At 41.5% G+C, this 17,073-nt stretch overlaps 1 protein-coding gene across 1 annotated transcript in view; it reads left to right on the plus strand.

Moving 5' to 3' along the window:
- Window positions 1-17,073, plus strand: part of SEMA5A (semaphorin 5A) — a 657,104-nt gene that overhangs the window by 473,253 nt on the left and 166,778 nt on the right. Inside the window, exons 12-13 of the mRNA XM_048839567.2 lie at window positions 5,334-5,451; window positions 16,161-16,342. Of these exons, the coding sequence (XP_048695524.2) occupies window positions 5,334-5,451; window positions 16,161-16,342 (300 nt within the window). The remainder of the gene's footprint in view (window positions 1-5,333; window positions 5,452-16,160; window positions 16,343-17,073) is intronic.

Consider the following 17,073-nt stretch of genomic DNA (forward strand, 5'->3'; position numbering starts at 1 on the left):
GAAATGTGCACGGCTGTATCTGCTCTTTGGATGAAGAACTACAGTTCAAAAGGTTATACGTTTGGCAGCTATCACAAACAGTAAATTCATTCAGGGCCGAATCCTGGCCTCATTGAAATGAATTGTAAAAGTCTCTTAAGTCAGTGGGACAGGATTTGGTCTTTAATGTTAAAATAAAAACAAGAAGCACCCACTCCATAGCTCTGTGTGTATATGTGTAATGTATTCTTTTTTAAGGCTAAAATTGAATGTTTCCATATGCATTTTGCTCTGGAGCACTGTTCAGTTCTGCCTTTCTTTCTGAATAAATCACAGACCTCAGGTATTGTTGAAGTAGAGCAGTTTTGTTGGGCTGTTCAGAGCTAATTATAAAACAGCCAGGGAAATTAAACCACTTTAAAATTGATTAGTTTGTTGTTTTTACTTATCAATAACAAATCAGTGTTTAAACTTTGAGTGGTCATCAGTAGACAAACTGGGCATCACAGCTAGCTGAATGACTTACAAGAGGGATACTCAACCAGCCATCATTTACTTTTCCTAATGAAATGGAAAAGCAAGGAAGTAGTTAGGGAAATTTGAAGCAAGCACTAGAAGTCCAGCATTACAGTACATTTTGCAGAGATGCTAAAGCCATAGTTTAGTTATAGTCATGTTAGACTAGGAATAGTGATTTGTAATGAACTGATTCATGATCAGTTGTTCTGTTGTTCTTGGCTTCCTTCGTGAATTTTTAGGTGTGTATGGGGGTGGGGGGGATGTGAGAAAACCTTGATCTATGCAGGAAATAGCCCTACTTGATTATGTAAAGAGTTGTCACTTTGGATGGGCTAGCACCAGCAGGAGAGTGAATTTGTGTGGGGGGTGGAGGGTGAGAAAACCTGAATTTGTGCTGGAAATGGCCCACCTGTTGATCACTTTAGATAAGCTATTACCAGCAGGACAGTGGGGTGGGAGGAGGTATTGTTTCATATTCTCTGTGTGTATATAAAGTCTGCTGCAGTTTCCACGGTAAACATCTGATGAAGTGAGCTGTAGCTCACGAAAGCTCATGCTCAAATAAATTGGTTAGTCTCTAAGGTGCCACAAGTACTCCTTTTCTTTTCGTGAATTTTGTCTCTCTGAGGAGTCAAAGAAAAGAAACAGCAAGGGAAGCCATCAGAGTAAGTATTAGAAGTATAACACTTATAGGGCTAATACTGGAAGCATAGGTCCAGAGTCTGATGATGGCTACGCCAGTGTAAATGCAGCATAACTCCATTGAAATACACTGTGTTCTATTAGATTCCCTCCACTGTATCTGAGAAGAATCTGCCCAGGGGCTTTCCTTCCCTTTTTTATTAATTCAAGTGATCCATTTGTTTTTACATATTAATTGAAACATATATTTTATGTTTGTTCTCGTATTAGTTGGCTGACTTAGGTCATTTTTAGTGCTTCTGTAAGGAAGGGACTTATTTGGGTCAGGCATAATGTGAACAGGTGCTATATATGTTTCCTCGCTCATTTCTGCTAGTGCACCTCAATTTTGACCTATGTTCCTGACCATTTCACTTTTATTCCTGGGCCCGTTTCCCGATAGTAGCAGACGTAGGCCAAATTGTGTAATGTCTTTGAGATGTGGACAGATATCCATTGGGGATTAGGTTGAAGTAACTTATTTTCACTTCTGGCAAAATTTAAATGTAACCCAAGTTTCCAGAGGTAGAAGGAGGCTAATGTATTATCCAATTCTGCCAGTTAGTCTGTTCTGTTTAAAAGGGCGCTGTCAACTTACAAATCATACACAGTATTTTTTTCCAGACAAAAATATTCCTCCAGCAGTACCTAAGATAAATTTAACTGAAAGAGGTTAGAGGGGGAAACTCTATATTAGTTTCCAGTTTGCTCACACCATATGTATTTGACAGCCCTTCGTGTCTAGTTAGTTTTATTGTTTCCTCTGTACAATGTCAGTTTCTCCATTGGTTGTGCGTGTGTGAGACACAGTGACATGAGAGTAAGAAGCATTAAAAGATGGAGGGAAAGGAAAATGTGATTATAAAACAACAACAAATTGGTGAGAAGACTTAGATGCAGGTATAATACCTGAAACTACTTTTAACACATTTGAAAAGAACCAGTTCTCAGATTGACCATGCCCCTTTGAACATTATTCCATCTTAAGTAGATACTAGCCAGTTCAGTCAGCTGATAGAAGTATCACACAAAATAACTTAGCCCTGGTCTACACTTGTGGGAGAGGGGGTCGACCTAAATACGCAACTTAAGCTACGTGAATAGCATAGCTGAAGTCGGCGTATCTTAGGTCCACTTACCTGGCTGCAAGGATGGCAGCGAGTTGACTGCTGCCATTCCCCCATCGACTCTGCTTCCACCTCTCGCGAGCTGAAGTTCCCGAGTTGACGGGGAGTGTGTTCGGGGATCGATTTATCGCATCTAGACGAGACGCGATAAAGCGATCCCTGATAGATCAATCAGATCTCCAGATCCAGCGGGTAGTGAAGACCTGCCCTTAGAAGTGGTATAATAGTGACTGAAGAATAAAGGGAAAAAGGAAGCTTGAAAGGGAACCCAAGGCTGAAGTGCAAGCTAAAGATGACCTTGTAAAGTTTAACGTATATTTGGAGGGCAGGGGTGAATAATATAACTGGCCAATCAGTGGGAAGAATAAAAGTAATTCAGTCATTTTGGCAAATTTCTCATATTTTTGCATTATTTCAGCCACAGTTCTTCCTACTTCCTCCAACAGCGCCAAATTCTGCCCTTCAGTGTCTGTATGCCTCTCCCATTAATGTCAGTGGGAGTTATATACTCACAACAGAAGAGAGAGTGTGGACTTCCGGGGTCTCTTCGCCTCTCCCTTTGTGAACAGTTGTCATTGATATCTGTGTTACAAATTTTGGGGAAGATTTAGCTCCCATTGACTTTCAGTGGGACTTGTGCTCCTAAATTTTGTAGGCACTTTTGAAAATCTCCCCCTCCATTCATACCCAATCAATGGGAATGATATGTACTCAGGCTGGGACTATATTGAGGTTCTTTTGAAAAATCTTCCCACCTTTTCTTTAGGACCAGTGTAGCTTCACCAGCGTGGTCAGTGTCGTCTAGTTGCTGGCATTTTTACCACGGTATCACGTAGTCCTGTCTACACCATTAGCAGATAGCACTACCCATTGTCACTAGCACTGGTGGAGTAGCAATGCTGTTACAACAACGGTGGCAGATGTTCACCAACAAGCATTTCAGACACATCCATAAGGAGAATTTAACAGACCTCTTGTGTCTGTTTATCCACTTCTATGCATGAAATTCCCTCTTAAGGATTATACTATTCATGTGAAATGAAAAAGAAACACACAATACCTCTGAATTTAAGAACAGGTAATTCTGTTTCATTGAGGAAAATAATGACACATTATTGTGTGTTATCACTTGCGTCTTTCATTTTAGCATCAGACAAAAGCTCTGTAATCTTCTAGCCTAAAAGTTTGCTCCCCTTTCACTCTGTATAAAGTATTTATCTTGTGTGGCTAAGTGATTTTCAGTTGGGAGTAGCAACACAAAATAATGAGATACCTGGAGAACATAAATGGAACTTTATTATCCCCAGAGAAAAACGGGAGAAGAGAAGAAATGGGGCTTTAGAACCTGGGACAGTTAATCAAAAACAGGCACCACAAAAATAAATATAAACTTAGAAGATACCTCTCTTCCATTCCCAATTTGGGAGCAGTATAAAAAAATATAAATTTCCCAGAAACTTGCAAATCAATGGCAGAAAGAATAAGATGTAAAAAGCCATACTGTATCTTAGACACAGTGTCTCCCTGAGCTGTGTGGAGAAGAGCAGAACAAGAGAGATGCCCTTGTGTTATGCTCCATGTGGTAAGAACATCCCCACCCTGTCATGTATCATTAATGGTATTTGACTGATGAACTTTTATCACGACAGAACACGCTCTACCACTTGATTTACAGGAATAGCTATCAGCAAAAGAAAGCTGTTATCTGAGAAAGGGGATGAACTGCTAGCTTTATGTACTGGGGCTCAGAGTGTTTGTGGAAGTTTGACCTGGTGCTTTCTCACTTCCCCTTTTCCTATCTCATGTGGTTCCCCAAGAGAGGTGAATGGGATTGCTAGGACCATGTGCTGATTCTGAGGGGTATGGTGAGGGGTGGGATGGAAGGGTTAGCTCATCCTGCCATACTTTAGTTCTGTCCCTGCTCCTACCCTGCTACAGCTGCTCTGACAGTTCCCAGGCATCCCTGGTGCAGGGTCTGCTGCTGCTACTGCTCTGCTGCCGCTTTGGCAGCAGTATGGGCCCAGCTCTTCAGAATGTTCCATTTAGTAATTATTTTTGTATGCTCCAAGACATTGCTGATCAATGCAAGTCAGATAAGGGAAATGGGAATTTTTAGCAATTTAGAACTCAGCTTAACCTAAACACATTTTATGGGATAAAGAATAAACACTTCTCTAGCCTGAGGGCTCTCTCCCTTGCCAAATTTCAAAGGCTTCCTGCAAACTATGGAGGTGTAGGAACTTCTTTAAAAAAGGCTGCAAGAATCTTTTACAACTGAAAATGTTATGCAGCCTGAAAATTGGGATTACTACAAGCTTCCCCTTTAATACACACGTACTAGGAAAGTATGAGTATTTTGATGCGAGGATCTAATGGCCAGCCCCCGATGATGGATTTAAAGAGACGGGTAACCAAAACATGAAAATAATGTGGGGTTATTCCTTTAAGCATAAATATTATTTACTTAATTTGCATGGACTACCCTATTTCATACCACGTAGTAAGGGCAGAATAAGCCACTTTTTTGGTACTTATTTCAGAGGGTTCTATACCACACTGTAAAAGAAATAGCTGCCGTTAATGAAGTTTTGTTGTGTTCTGTTTCAAAGGAGCAGCTATTATCTTCTTCCTCTCAAAAGGTGATAACTGTAGTTTCAAAATAGTCAAAAACATGCCTTCTGAAATCATCTGAGAGGAGACAATTTGTTTTTTAATCACTTCTGCTATACTGCAGTGATTAAGTATTATTACAACTTGACTACATACTATGCACACAACTAGAAAATTTACCAGACTACCTATAATAGATTCTAGGTCTGTATCCCAGATGTTTATTAATTCCCATTAACTTTCCATAGTTCAGTCACCTTGATGTGTCACCTGAACTCCATTACAATAATTGTGTCTGTTTTACTTTATTGATCTATCTAATATGAGGAAATGTTAAGTAGCATCTCAGGGAGCCTTGGCATGTATAGGCAAATATAAGTGTTCATATTATCTAATTTTTCGGGTTTATATTTGCAGTGCATGTATTGGATCCCAGGATCCTTACTGTGGCTGGGACATGGTGATGAAGAAATGCACAACACTGGAAGAAAGTCTGAGCATGAGTCAGTGGGAGCAAAGCATCACTGTGTGTCCAGTAAGTCCAAGAAAATTCATTGACCTCTTAAAGTTCTTGAGTTCATGTGGATCTCATGTAAACTCGTCACTGTAAGATTTCTCAGGCTGAGAACGTAATTATACACAAAGCACATTGCTTCAGGCCTTTCTGCTCAGATGTGGACTGTAAACTTATTTGTTTTTCAGTTCATAGCCAACTAATTTGCAGTATGTATAAGAAATTGTTTGCAGTTTTATATGGAGCAGTCAGCTTTCTTCCCCCAGTGTAACATTCCCACTTTGAAGATGAATATTCACAAATTACAGCAAAGTGGTTTTCCTTCGAGAATGTTCCCCCTACTTTGTACTGTAAAACCAGATTTTAATTGCTAGAGATGGAATCTTGCCCCCTGAGGTTGTTATTGCTAATTTAAAAAGTCACATAACAGTTCACAAAGTTCACTAATTGAAAAGGTGCTATCTTTCCAGAGACAGAAAGTGGATTTTTTGGATGCAGAAAACCCACACACATAATGACATATGAACACTAATTATAGCAAGTATAATATTTATGACTACTCAAGGGTTTTTGTTTTTTGGTTTTTTTTTAAATTTCATATGGTCTCTCCTGTTTAGTCTGGCCTCAATATTTTAATATCGTGCTCAAAATAGGTAACGAAATAAACTATTTAAATAATAAAATATTTATTATTATTGTATTATGTATCGGTACAGATAGTCTTTTATAAACAAAGAAGAAAATTCCCTTCCCCAGGGAGTTTGCAAACCAATGGCCAGATTCTGCTTCCCCTGTTCATGTTGAATAGTACCTTGCTCCTGAAATAGTCCCATTGCATTCAGTGGGATTATTCTAGAAGTAAGGTACTACTCAGCATCAGGGTGGTAGAATGTATCTGCAAATTAGATTGATAGCATAATTGGAGCAGACACCCATCCAAAGTGGAAGGGAAGGATGGTAGAAAACAGAATCCTCAGGAAAAGGGAACACTGCTCTTTGCAGAGTATGATTTACAAAGAGCAAGAGTAGACAATATGGAGGTGAGAACAGGAAAGGAAATCAAGCAAAAGACAGATTAGAAGAATGTGGAGACACCTTGCACTGAAGAAGAGGGAGGTTGTTTAAGGCACAGAAGTGGCTACAACTGGTACTGATTCTTGCGTAGGGAGAAGAAAATAAAAGGAACAGTGAAGCAAGATGATTGTACAGACCATATCGAACAAGAGAAGGAGTAGAAGGAAATGAGAACTAAGATATAAGCAAGGAAAGAGCTATATGAATGCCTGAAGGTGAGAAAGATGAGACAAAAAGAAAAGGAGTACTTGTGGCACCTTAGAGACTAACCAATTTATTTGAGCATGGAGCTTTCGTGAGCTACAGCTCACTTCATCGGATGCATACTGTGGAAACTGCAGAAGACATTATATACACAGAGACCATGAAACAATACCTCCTCCCACCCCACTCTCCTGCTGGTAATAGCTTATCTAAAGTGATCATCAAGTTGGGCCATGTCCGCCCCCCCCACACAAACTCACTCTCCTGCTGGTAATAGCCCATCCAAAGTGACCACTCTCTTTACAATGTGTATGATAATCAAGGTGGGCCATTTCCAGCACAAATCCAGGTTTTCTCACCCCCCCACACTCCCCTCCAAAAACCACACACACAAACTCACTCTCCTGCTGGTAATAGCTTATCCAAAGTGACCACTCTCCTCACAATGTGTATGAAAATCAAAGTGGGCCATTTCCAGCACAAATACCAGCAGGAGAGTGAGTTTGGGGGGGGGGGGGGGCGGAGGGTGAGAAAACCTGGATTTGTGCTGGAAATGGCCCAACTTGATGATCACTTTAGATAAGCTATTACCAGCAGGAGAGTGGGGTGGGAGGAGGTATTGTTTCATGGTCTCTGTGTATATAATGTCTTCTGCAGTTTCCACAGTATGCATCCGATGAAGTGACCTGTAGCTCACGAAAGCTCCATGCTCAAATAAATTGGTTAGTCTCTAAGGTGCCACAGGTACTCCTTTTCTTTTTGCAAATACAGACTAACACGGCTGTTACTCTGAAAGATGAGACAGAGCTTGATGTGTAGTCAAGGAGTCAGTGGAGGGTGGGGCAGTGAGAGAAGATGATTTTTAACTGCAGTGTTTTGGATAGACTAGAAGGGGGAGAAGAAAGGAAGCCAGAAAGAAAGGGAGGTTATGATAGTCGAGATTAAAAATAGCTGGTGCATGGGGCAGGGGGTTAGCAGTCAGGGTATAGAGAAGTCAGATTTTAGACATGTTACAAAGGAAGAATGGCAGGATTTTTTCAAGATCCTGGATGCTGAGAGATTCAAACAGGGCACAAGCCTGGGTATCAGGGAATATAATTCAGTTATCATTGAAAAGGTTGAGGAGAGGAGAGTGACTTGAAGGATAGGTGATGAATATAGGAATAAAGTGTCATCCTTGAGTTTAGATAAAAAATACCTGTCTGAACTGTCTCCCCCAACCTGACTACCTCCCGGTGCTGCCCAAATGTGTTTTGAGTGCTCTGCGAGGGGGCTTCTCTAAAGCACTCAGTTTTGACCTGACACTGCTCCCACTGAAGTCAATGGCTAACTTCAGTAGAAAAAGTTAAGCTAGTATTGAGCATACCACTGTCTGCCTTCCAAAACTGACAGTGAACACTAATTGGGGGTAAAATCCACTTGGAGACGTGCTGTTTTATAATGAAAAACTGCTTGGATGCTTACACTTTTCTGGTAACCAACAGTTAGTGCTTTAGCATCAAGTTCACAAATCCCTCTCAGTATTTTTGTATTAAATACATACTAAAGGAAAGAGATTCCCCCACCACCACCCCTTTCGGAATATTTGAGATCATCTTTGGTGTACAAATCGAAATGTGTATTCTAAACACTACTCTCAAATGCATTTTGAAGCTAAATCCCCTTTCAAGTCTTTTAGGCTTTTCCTTATCATGCTCATTGTGTTAAAGAATCATAGAATATCAGGGTTGAAAGGGACCTCAGGGGGTCATCTAGTCCAACACCCTGCTCAAAACAGGACCAATCCCCAACTAAATCATCCCAGCCAGAGCTTTGTCAAGCCTGACCTTAAAAACTTCTAAGGAAGGAGATTCCACCACCTCCCTAGATAACGCATTCCAGTGCTTCACCACCCTCCTACTGAAAAAGTTTTTCCTAATATCCAACCTAAACCTCCCCCACTGCAACTTGAGACCATTACTCCTTGTTCTGTCATCAGCTACCACTGAGAACAGTCTAGATCCATCCTCTTTGGAACCCCCTTTCGGGTAGTTGAAAGCAGCTATCAAATCCCCCCTCATTCTGCTCTTTAGATTGAGGGGCTGTCTGTAAGCAAGATTGTTTTCCAGGATAGGTTGTAGATCGTTGATGATGCACTGGAGAGGTTTTAGCTGGGGGCTGTATGTGATGGCCAGTGGTGTTCTGTTTTTTTCCTTGTTGGGCCTGTCCTGTAGTGGGTGACTTCCCGGTACCCATTTCACTCTGTCCATCTGTTTCCTCCCTTCCCCAGGTGGCTATTGTAGTTTTAAGAATGCTTGATAAGGATCTTGTAGGTGTTTGTCTCTGTCAGACATCAGGAATGGTAATGTACAAAAGCCAGTAGGAGAACACTTCAGTCTTCCTGGACATTCAATAACAGATTTAAAAGTAGCCATCCTTCAGCCAAAAAACTTCAAAAACAGACTTCAAAGAGAAACTGCAGAGCTACAATTTAATTGCAAACTTAACACCATCAGTTTGGGCTTGAACAGGGTCTGGGAGTGGCTGGCTCACTACAAAAGCAATTTACCCTCTCTTGGTATTGACACCTCCTCCTCAGTTATTGGCAGTGGACCACATATGCCCTGACCAAACTGATCTTGTTAACACTGGTTCTCTACTTGTAAGGTAACTCCCCTCTCTTCATGTGCCAGTATAATAATGCCTGCATCTGTAATTTTCACTCTATGCATCTGAAGAAGTGGGTTTTTTTTACCTACGAAAGCTTATGCCCAAATAAATTGGTTAGTCTTTAAGGAGCCACCAGACTCCTCATTGTTTTCTTGAAATGTATCTGAGTTGTATGTCTCTGGCCAAGATTACTCTACTCCTTTCCTTAGTGCCCCTCTCCCGCAATGTCTATTCATGCTTATACAAAAGAGGCTGCTTTGGGGGTCATTGTGGGAGTTGGTGGCAATAGGCTGATGAATTGGTGGGGGAGAGGTATCAAAGGAAATTCCAGATTCTCTTCCCGCTTCCTAGCGGAAAGGGCACTTTCCTGGTGCAGGACCAAAAGTGATTTCCTCACCTCTGCTGAGCTTCAGTTGTTCCTTCTGAAGCCCACCTGATGCTTTTCCTCTGCCCCTTCCCCTCTTCAAGCCAGTTGAGATGAAGAGAAGGGGCAGCCCTTACAGCACAGTTCCTCTACTTTTAACAGCAAGGGCTCCTGGAAGGCTCCTGAACTTGTGAGTCCCTGAATGCTGGGAAGCTGTTGAGGAGAGAGCAGGAGGGGATGGATTTATGCCCATGTGACATCTGTGTGTGCTATAAGCACATCCTAGCAGGAGCCTCTCACATTCCGGAATACAATCCATGCCAGTGAAGGCTAGGTCACCACCTGTCCTGCAACCTGGGGTACCTTGCAATGCTTTGCTGCTGTACCTTCCACCTGGGCCTCTCACAAACAGCCAAACCGCATGCAGCTCACGTCCTGTGTGTCTGTGTATAGCTGCAGCCCTGTCCTGCAACTCTGACCACAGCAGCCTGTCAGGAAACATAAGCCACACTCTGGCTGCCAGCAGCCGTGGCTACTACTTGCAGGGTGACCACAACACACTTCCAGTCCCAAATTTTCCTCCTCAAAAATGTGTTCTCCACTATCCAGCCCTCTCCTGGACAGTTCAGATATTTTGGGTCTGTTGCCTCTGTAAGGGAACGATATTGAACAGTTTTGCTATTTTAAATTGAGCTACCACAGAGCCCAGTTTAACCACAACACTGGATTAGTTTTGATTAAAGACTACAACAAGTGTATTTACCTACAAAGAGAGATTTTAAGTGAGTACAAGTAGAAGGCATTAAAATTAGAAATGGTCACAAGAGGAATGAAGATTAAATGCTTTCCAGTGCTAAAACTTAACAAGCTAGACTTGGTTCAAGGTAAAATCCTTAACACATGTTCCCAACAACAGGGCTGACCAAACTTCGGGTCAGGATCCCTCCCGAAGTCAAGCAGTTTCCTTTGTCTTCTTAGGTGAAAAAGAGTGATGTCTCTCTCAGTTAATACTTTGAGGTGTTCTTGCCCCTCACTTCTATAGTCTAGTCACTCTTTGAAATGGATTCTTCTGAGAATTATCCCTCAAAGCAAAGTTTGTTCCAGTAGTGAAGAAGGCAAAGCGTAGTCTGGGTGTGAAGGTGCCCCATGCTCTTTCTTCTCTCCTGTGTATGCTGAAATACAAATTTTCCTTGTCTCGCTCTTGCTGTCTCAAGGACCTCGTTTACTACTGTATATACAGTGAGGCACACACACAATCCTTTGTTTAAGATAGACCTGTTTAGGCAGGAGTAGTTAATCAGGACTATGTGGGTTTAAACATGTTCTATAAATATTGTACGGGGAGAATTCATAACTTATATATAATGTTGCCATGTACATTTCATTGTGATATTATTGGCCAATTAGTTATTAGTTTTTAAATGAAATCTCACAAGGCATACTTTGTATAAAGATTAGCACAACAGTATGTAGGGTGTGAATACAGGGTGCATTTGGTCACAGAGCCCTAGATTTATTCTCCATTGCCCTGCACCTTGTGTAGAGATTTACACCTGTGCAAAATGGCCAGATCACACTGGTGGTCATTTACACCATTTTGAACTTACTTAGTACCAGAATAAATCACTATACAAAATGCAAGGCTTTGGAGAATCAACCCTTTTGTGTTCTGACTTTTTATGCATTATTAAATTTCTTTTAAAAAAAAACGTTTTGCATGAAGCTTTACAACTACAGTTGAACCTCATACCCTAGTGCTGTGCTTTTCAAAGTTCAGGTCATAACCGAGTAGTGGGTCACAGAATGCAAGGCATTGGATCACCTTGCTCAGCACCTAGGGACCCATTCCAGGCCCCACCCCGCAGCCTTCACCCCTGCAACTCAACCCTCTGCTCCAGCCCTGAGTCCTCTCCCTCACCTCAAACCCCTCATCCCCAGCTCCATTGGGTCGTGGGCATCAACAATTTTCTTCAACTGGGTCACCAGAAAGAAAGTTTGAAAACCACTGCTGTAGAGGAAGAGCCCATTGTTGTCACACAGGAAAGCTGTTTTCAATTCCTAAGCCCAGCTCCTTGCTTCTTGGTCAGCGGGAACTAAGAGTACAGTATAGTGTATTCAATTCCTGATATATGAAGTGCATCATATCATTTTACAACAGGTCCTCCGAATAAATAGCTAATATTCAGATTGTGCTGATGGGATTGTTGGTGGGTTATTTATTATTATTGGGAAGGGTGGGTTTATTCTTTATATGGGCAGTCCATAAGGGTGTAGTCTCTGAATTTTTGTATAAACTGGTGGAAACCCACCAGAAGCATTTTCACCTTGATGAGATGTTGGCATAGGTGTAGCATGCAAACTCAAACTCGGTGATTCCCACCCCAGAGAATAGGCAACACAAGAAGTTGCTGGCTGACTGAAGATATAGAGTTCCTCAGAGTGCAGGCTAGCACAAAATAGGCAAAAGAGCCATTTGGAGGGTTGCAGAGAGCATCAAGAGACATATAGATAGCAGAGAAAAGAAGAAACTTTGGGTGGGAACGAGAGAAGGAAAGTAAGGCACCGGATAAAAGAAGGGTGGGAGAGGAAATATAACCAAATCAGAGAAAAAGTAAATATCTCCTTCTTTTGTGCTGGCCTGCACTCTGAGGTAGGTGAGAAGGTTGAATGCAACACAACTTTATGGGCAAAGGGCATTGCACTGGTGCTGGTGAGAGCTGAATTTGGCCCTCAGGTTAGTAAACTTTCATTTAAAGTACTCAAAGTCCCACATTTGCCTTGTTTTCTATATAGACACCTGGGGATCTAGCTGATCATATGTGTTGTCTTGTGAAAAGTATAGGTGAGACAGCAGTGAGGGTGTTCTGATACATCATGGAAAAGTAAGCAGTAGAGATGGTTTCATAGCTCTGACACTAATTGGACTGGGGACATGTTATCTGTGTTTATAGAATACAGACTCTTCCAACCCTCAGTGTAAGAGAATGAGCACAACTGACATTTAACAAGAAATAATTATTTCCTGTTTGTGAAAAATAACAGCATACACACTGTATTATAGTGTGTTATTTTCAGTAAACATGTGTCAGCAGTATGCTGAGTTGATAGATTGTAGCTATATCAGTCACAGCTGCCAGAAAATAAACTTGTCTGTTCTATGGGGTAGCACTGTATGTGAATGATTGATCTTGAAAAGTGTTATTAATAGTTAAATTATGGAACCTTTTAGCAGAGTGGCTGGAAATCAGCAGTGAAAACATGCTGCCTGCTGTAATTAAATCTCTTATATCTTCTAATTATCTGTGAAATTTATACCTCCTTTATCTCCCTTCCCCACCTCATTTAGAAGTAAGTGATGTCCATTGTTTGAGCCAGGTAGCCAAGAGAGTCACCTTTCTCTGTGATTCATAGCAGTTCTGCCAGTTTTGTTTTTAGTTCAGTGTAGAAACAGATGTTAGGTACTGGTACTTTCCCTCCCTGTTTCCCCACTTAAAACATGCCTAACTGCTTCAGGCTATCCCCCCCGACATTTGTTGGGTGGGGGAAGATCTATGTACTATTTAGCTATATCCTTATTATTTATTTGTATTGCTGTAGCCGTATGGGGCCCTACTCCTAGCCCAGGATCCCAGTATGCTAGGTGTTGTACAAACAGAACAAAAAGTTGGTTTCTTGAATCTATAATGCAAGTTTTCTAATCGTTTAATCATTCTCTACTAAAGAGTGACTTCATCTAGAGAGCTAAATTCCTGATATCCATCACCAATTTCATGAAAGGGTCCAGTAGCAATGCAGTCTGAAATCTAGAGTTAGCACTGTTTCTTTTAATTAGACAATTCCTGGGTGAATATATAATTATACATATCTTATTCACATAGCTTTTAAACTGCGTTTTGGAAGAATTATTCAACACCATAAAAGAGCCTGATCCTCCTCCAGGTGGAGACAGCGGGAATAAACTTTAAGGGAACAGGCAAAGGTCCTAAAAATAAAGTTTTATGCTTTTTCATTTTTATTGTTTTTTACAGCTGTGTTTTCCCCATTTATCAGCCTTTTGGATCTGCTCTCCTCCAAGAATTATTTGTGTTCTTGCCAGAACATCTGATCTAATGTATTTCATTTTCGACCGGTTCATTTTTAATCCAACTTGACTACTTTTCGCTTTCAGTTCTTTAAGCATTCTCTCAAGCTGGCCTGTATTTTCGGCTATCAGCACTATATCATCTGTGAACCTGAGATGGTTTAGCCGCTTGCCGTTTATATTAATCCTGCCTTTCAAGTCTGCTTGTCAAAAAAACAATTCAAGACAGGCTGTGAATAATTTTGATGAAACTGTATCTCCTTGTTTCACACCTTTCTAGATGGGGATTTGGAGGGGAGTATCGAACAACGATATGTCCGTGCTGCAGCCAGAGTTCGCTTCCTTTAGTAATGTGATATATTTTGTGCCGGTGCCCTGTTCTGAAAGAGCTTCAAGAACGGTGTTAGTCTCTGTGCTGTTGAACGCCTTCTTGTAGTCTACGAAGGCAGTGCACAAAGGGAACTTCTATTCCCTTGAACACTCTAGTAGTTGGTTTAGAGTGAAGATGTGGTCTATCGTGCTGTAATTCCTTCGAAAGCCGGTTGCTGTTCATCCAGGTTTTGCGACAGTCTATTTGTTAGTATTTTAGTGAACAACTTATAGATATACGAAAGCAGGCAGATCAGGTGATAGTTCTTTAGATTTTCTCAATCACCTTCCTTATGCAGCAAGATGGTATTGGACTCTTTCCAACTGGATGGTATCTTCTGGATTTCCAGGTAGCGGCTGAACCTTTGGGCAAGAGCTTTCCAAAGTTCCTGACCTCCCGCCTTAAGCACTTCTGCTGTCAGACCATCCTTGCCTGGAGCCTTCCCCTCTTTCATTTGATGGACTACGTGATGGACTTCGCTGATGAGAACCGGGAGTATGTGTTCATCGGTTTGTTGAAGTGATGGCATTGGGACGTCTATATGGGATGCAAACAGCTGGGTATAGAAATCCCTGCTGATTGCCTCCATCTCTGTTCGATTGGTTACTGATTCTCCGTCCCTGTTCTTCAAAGCTGATAATAATGACCTGTACAACGCCAGTTCCCGTTTGCATTTTTTGAGACTTTTACGATCTTCAGCAGCCTTTAGGAGCTTTTCAGTTCGAAATTTCTCAAAGTCTTCCTTCAGCGTTTATTTGGGCCAGGAAGTCAGCATGCACCATGATCAGAAAGGTGAACTGTTGTGCAGAAAAAAAAGCTGGATGGTGCGCATTCAGTGACATCAAGGACATCCTCCAAGGAAAGATCAGCAAAACAACTTGTGCAAATCTTTTTAACTCGACTGTACTTCCAGTGACGTTATATGGCAGCGAAACATGGTCTCTGACAAAGATTGAAGAACATCAACGGTCTGTCACACAGAGGGCGATGGAACGAACATTTTTGGGCATTTCGCTCCACGATCATATCCTCAACGAAATAATTAGGCAGCAGTCTGGAGTGTGAGACGTTGTTGAAAGCAGGCTCAGCAAATGTGGTGGGCTGGACATGTGGCCCGACTCAGCGACAACAGATGGACCACAGCTATAGCCGAGTGGTGTCCGCGAGAACAGAAACAGCCATGCGATCAGCCTCCAAAGAGGTGGGATGATTTCCTAACAAGGAGATATGGACAAGCATGGCGAAGGATGGCCAGAGCGAGAGAAGATTGGAAGATGTGTTGTGATTGGCTCAGTCCCAACTGATGAAGGACCGACAGTCTATGCAGTTTCCCTCATAGATAATGTATATATTTAAAATCACATTCTGCTTCCCCAGGGAGTGGAATTTTAGTGATGGTTCTTTTATTAAAATGTGTTTTTATAAATAACAAAGAAAACTACTAATCATTAAGATTTAGCATAGACTTAACTAGAATCTATCCCTTGACCGTTATCTTCTACTGCTTCCTCCTTTCAATCTAAAGTCATATTTCTGCAAACATTCTTGCATATTCTATTTTGCAATAGTGTCTTAGACCAGATGACAGCAGAGTTTGGGAAAAATGGGAAATAATTTCAGGCAGAAGATGATTAAGAGAATGGAGCTCTAATTCCTGTTGAATTTCTGTAGGAATTCTTTCCAGAGGAGCCAGTGATATTGGTTGTATTTAGGGGTGATGATGATTGATTATTATTTATAGTGTCCAAAGGCTCCATTTTTCCGGGCACGGTACAAACACAAAAAAGAGAATTCCTGCTCTAAAGGATTTATGGTCTAAAAGGGTGTGATCCTTTTGAGAATGATTCCTGTGGTGGCTCTAAATTTTGAATAGCTGAAGTTCAGACTTCACTATGTTGTGCAATTAAAAAGTTACATCAGAAGGGACCTCTGATCAGTTCTCTGCTGTCTTACCGTAAGCCTTGACTTTCTGCTTTTATATCTTCTAGACCAGGAATTTGACTGTGGATGGGAATTTTGGAATGTGGTCTCAGTGGAAACCCTGCACCCACACTGATGGTACTAGTGTTGGCTCCTGCCTCTGCAGAACTCGCTTGTGTGACAGTCCAGCTCCTCAGTGTGGAGGCTGGCAGTGCGAAGGACCAAGTATGGAAATTGCCAACTGCTCCAGGTACGTCAGACAATCGCAAGACCCAAAGAGATCCTATAGGATATCTTTTTTAAAATATTAAAAATAAAGCACATTTTAAGTAATATTTCTTTTAAACCTTGTCCACAGCCTTCCTATTGCTTCTTGAATATGAAACTGCTTATGATGATAGCCACAGCACCATAGGACATAAGTAGCCTCTCAGACTTTGCTGGGAGAAAGAACTGGCCAAGTGGGAAAAATTAACTTCAAGTTTTGTGAAACTAATTAAGTTGACCACAATTAATATTAACAACAGAAATGTAGGGGGAAAAAAGCAATGCATTTGCTGACACCGACAATTTAAAGCCCCAGAGTTTAGTAATTTATTGGGGCCAGAGATACTTTGGCAGGACCAGCTTTTTTTAAACATTAGTTCTGGCCCAGTGATCAGAAAGAACACATTTTGAGTGCCAAGTCCCGGGAGTCACAACCCTTTAGCACCACCTCCGTTGGACCAGCTCTCAGGGTTTGTGAATACATGCACTAGGGATGGGGAGCAAAAGAAGGGTCCTTGTCTCTCTGCACTGGAGAGGAGGCAGGTCCACCGTAGCCTGTGCTGATAGCATAATATCCTGGTCTATGGCCAACCAAGTCTGGTCTTGCACCCACTTTTCCATCCCACACCACTCACCTGACCCCATACACAGAATACTAGAGCAGATCATTTTTCAATCTAAGCTTAGAAACAAAGTGTTTGTTCTCAACAGTCT

Source organism: Caretta caretta, chromosome 2, assembly GCF_965140235.1.
Source record: "Caretta caretta isolate rCarCar2 chromosome 2, rCarCar1.hap1, whole genome shotgun sequence".
NCBI lineage: Eukaryota > Metazoa > Chordata > Testudines > Cheloniidae > Caretta > Caretta caretta.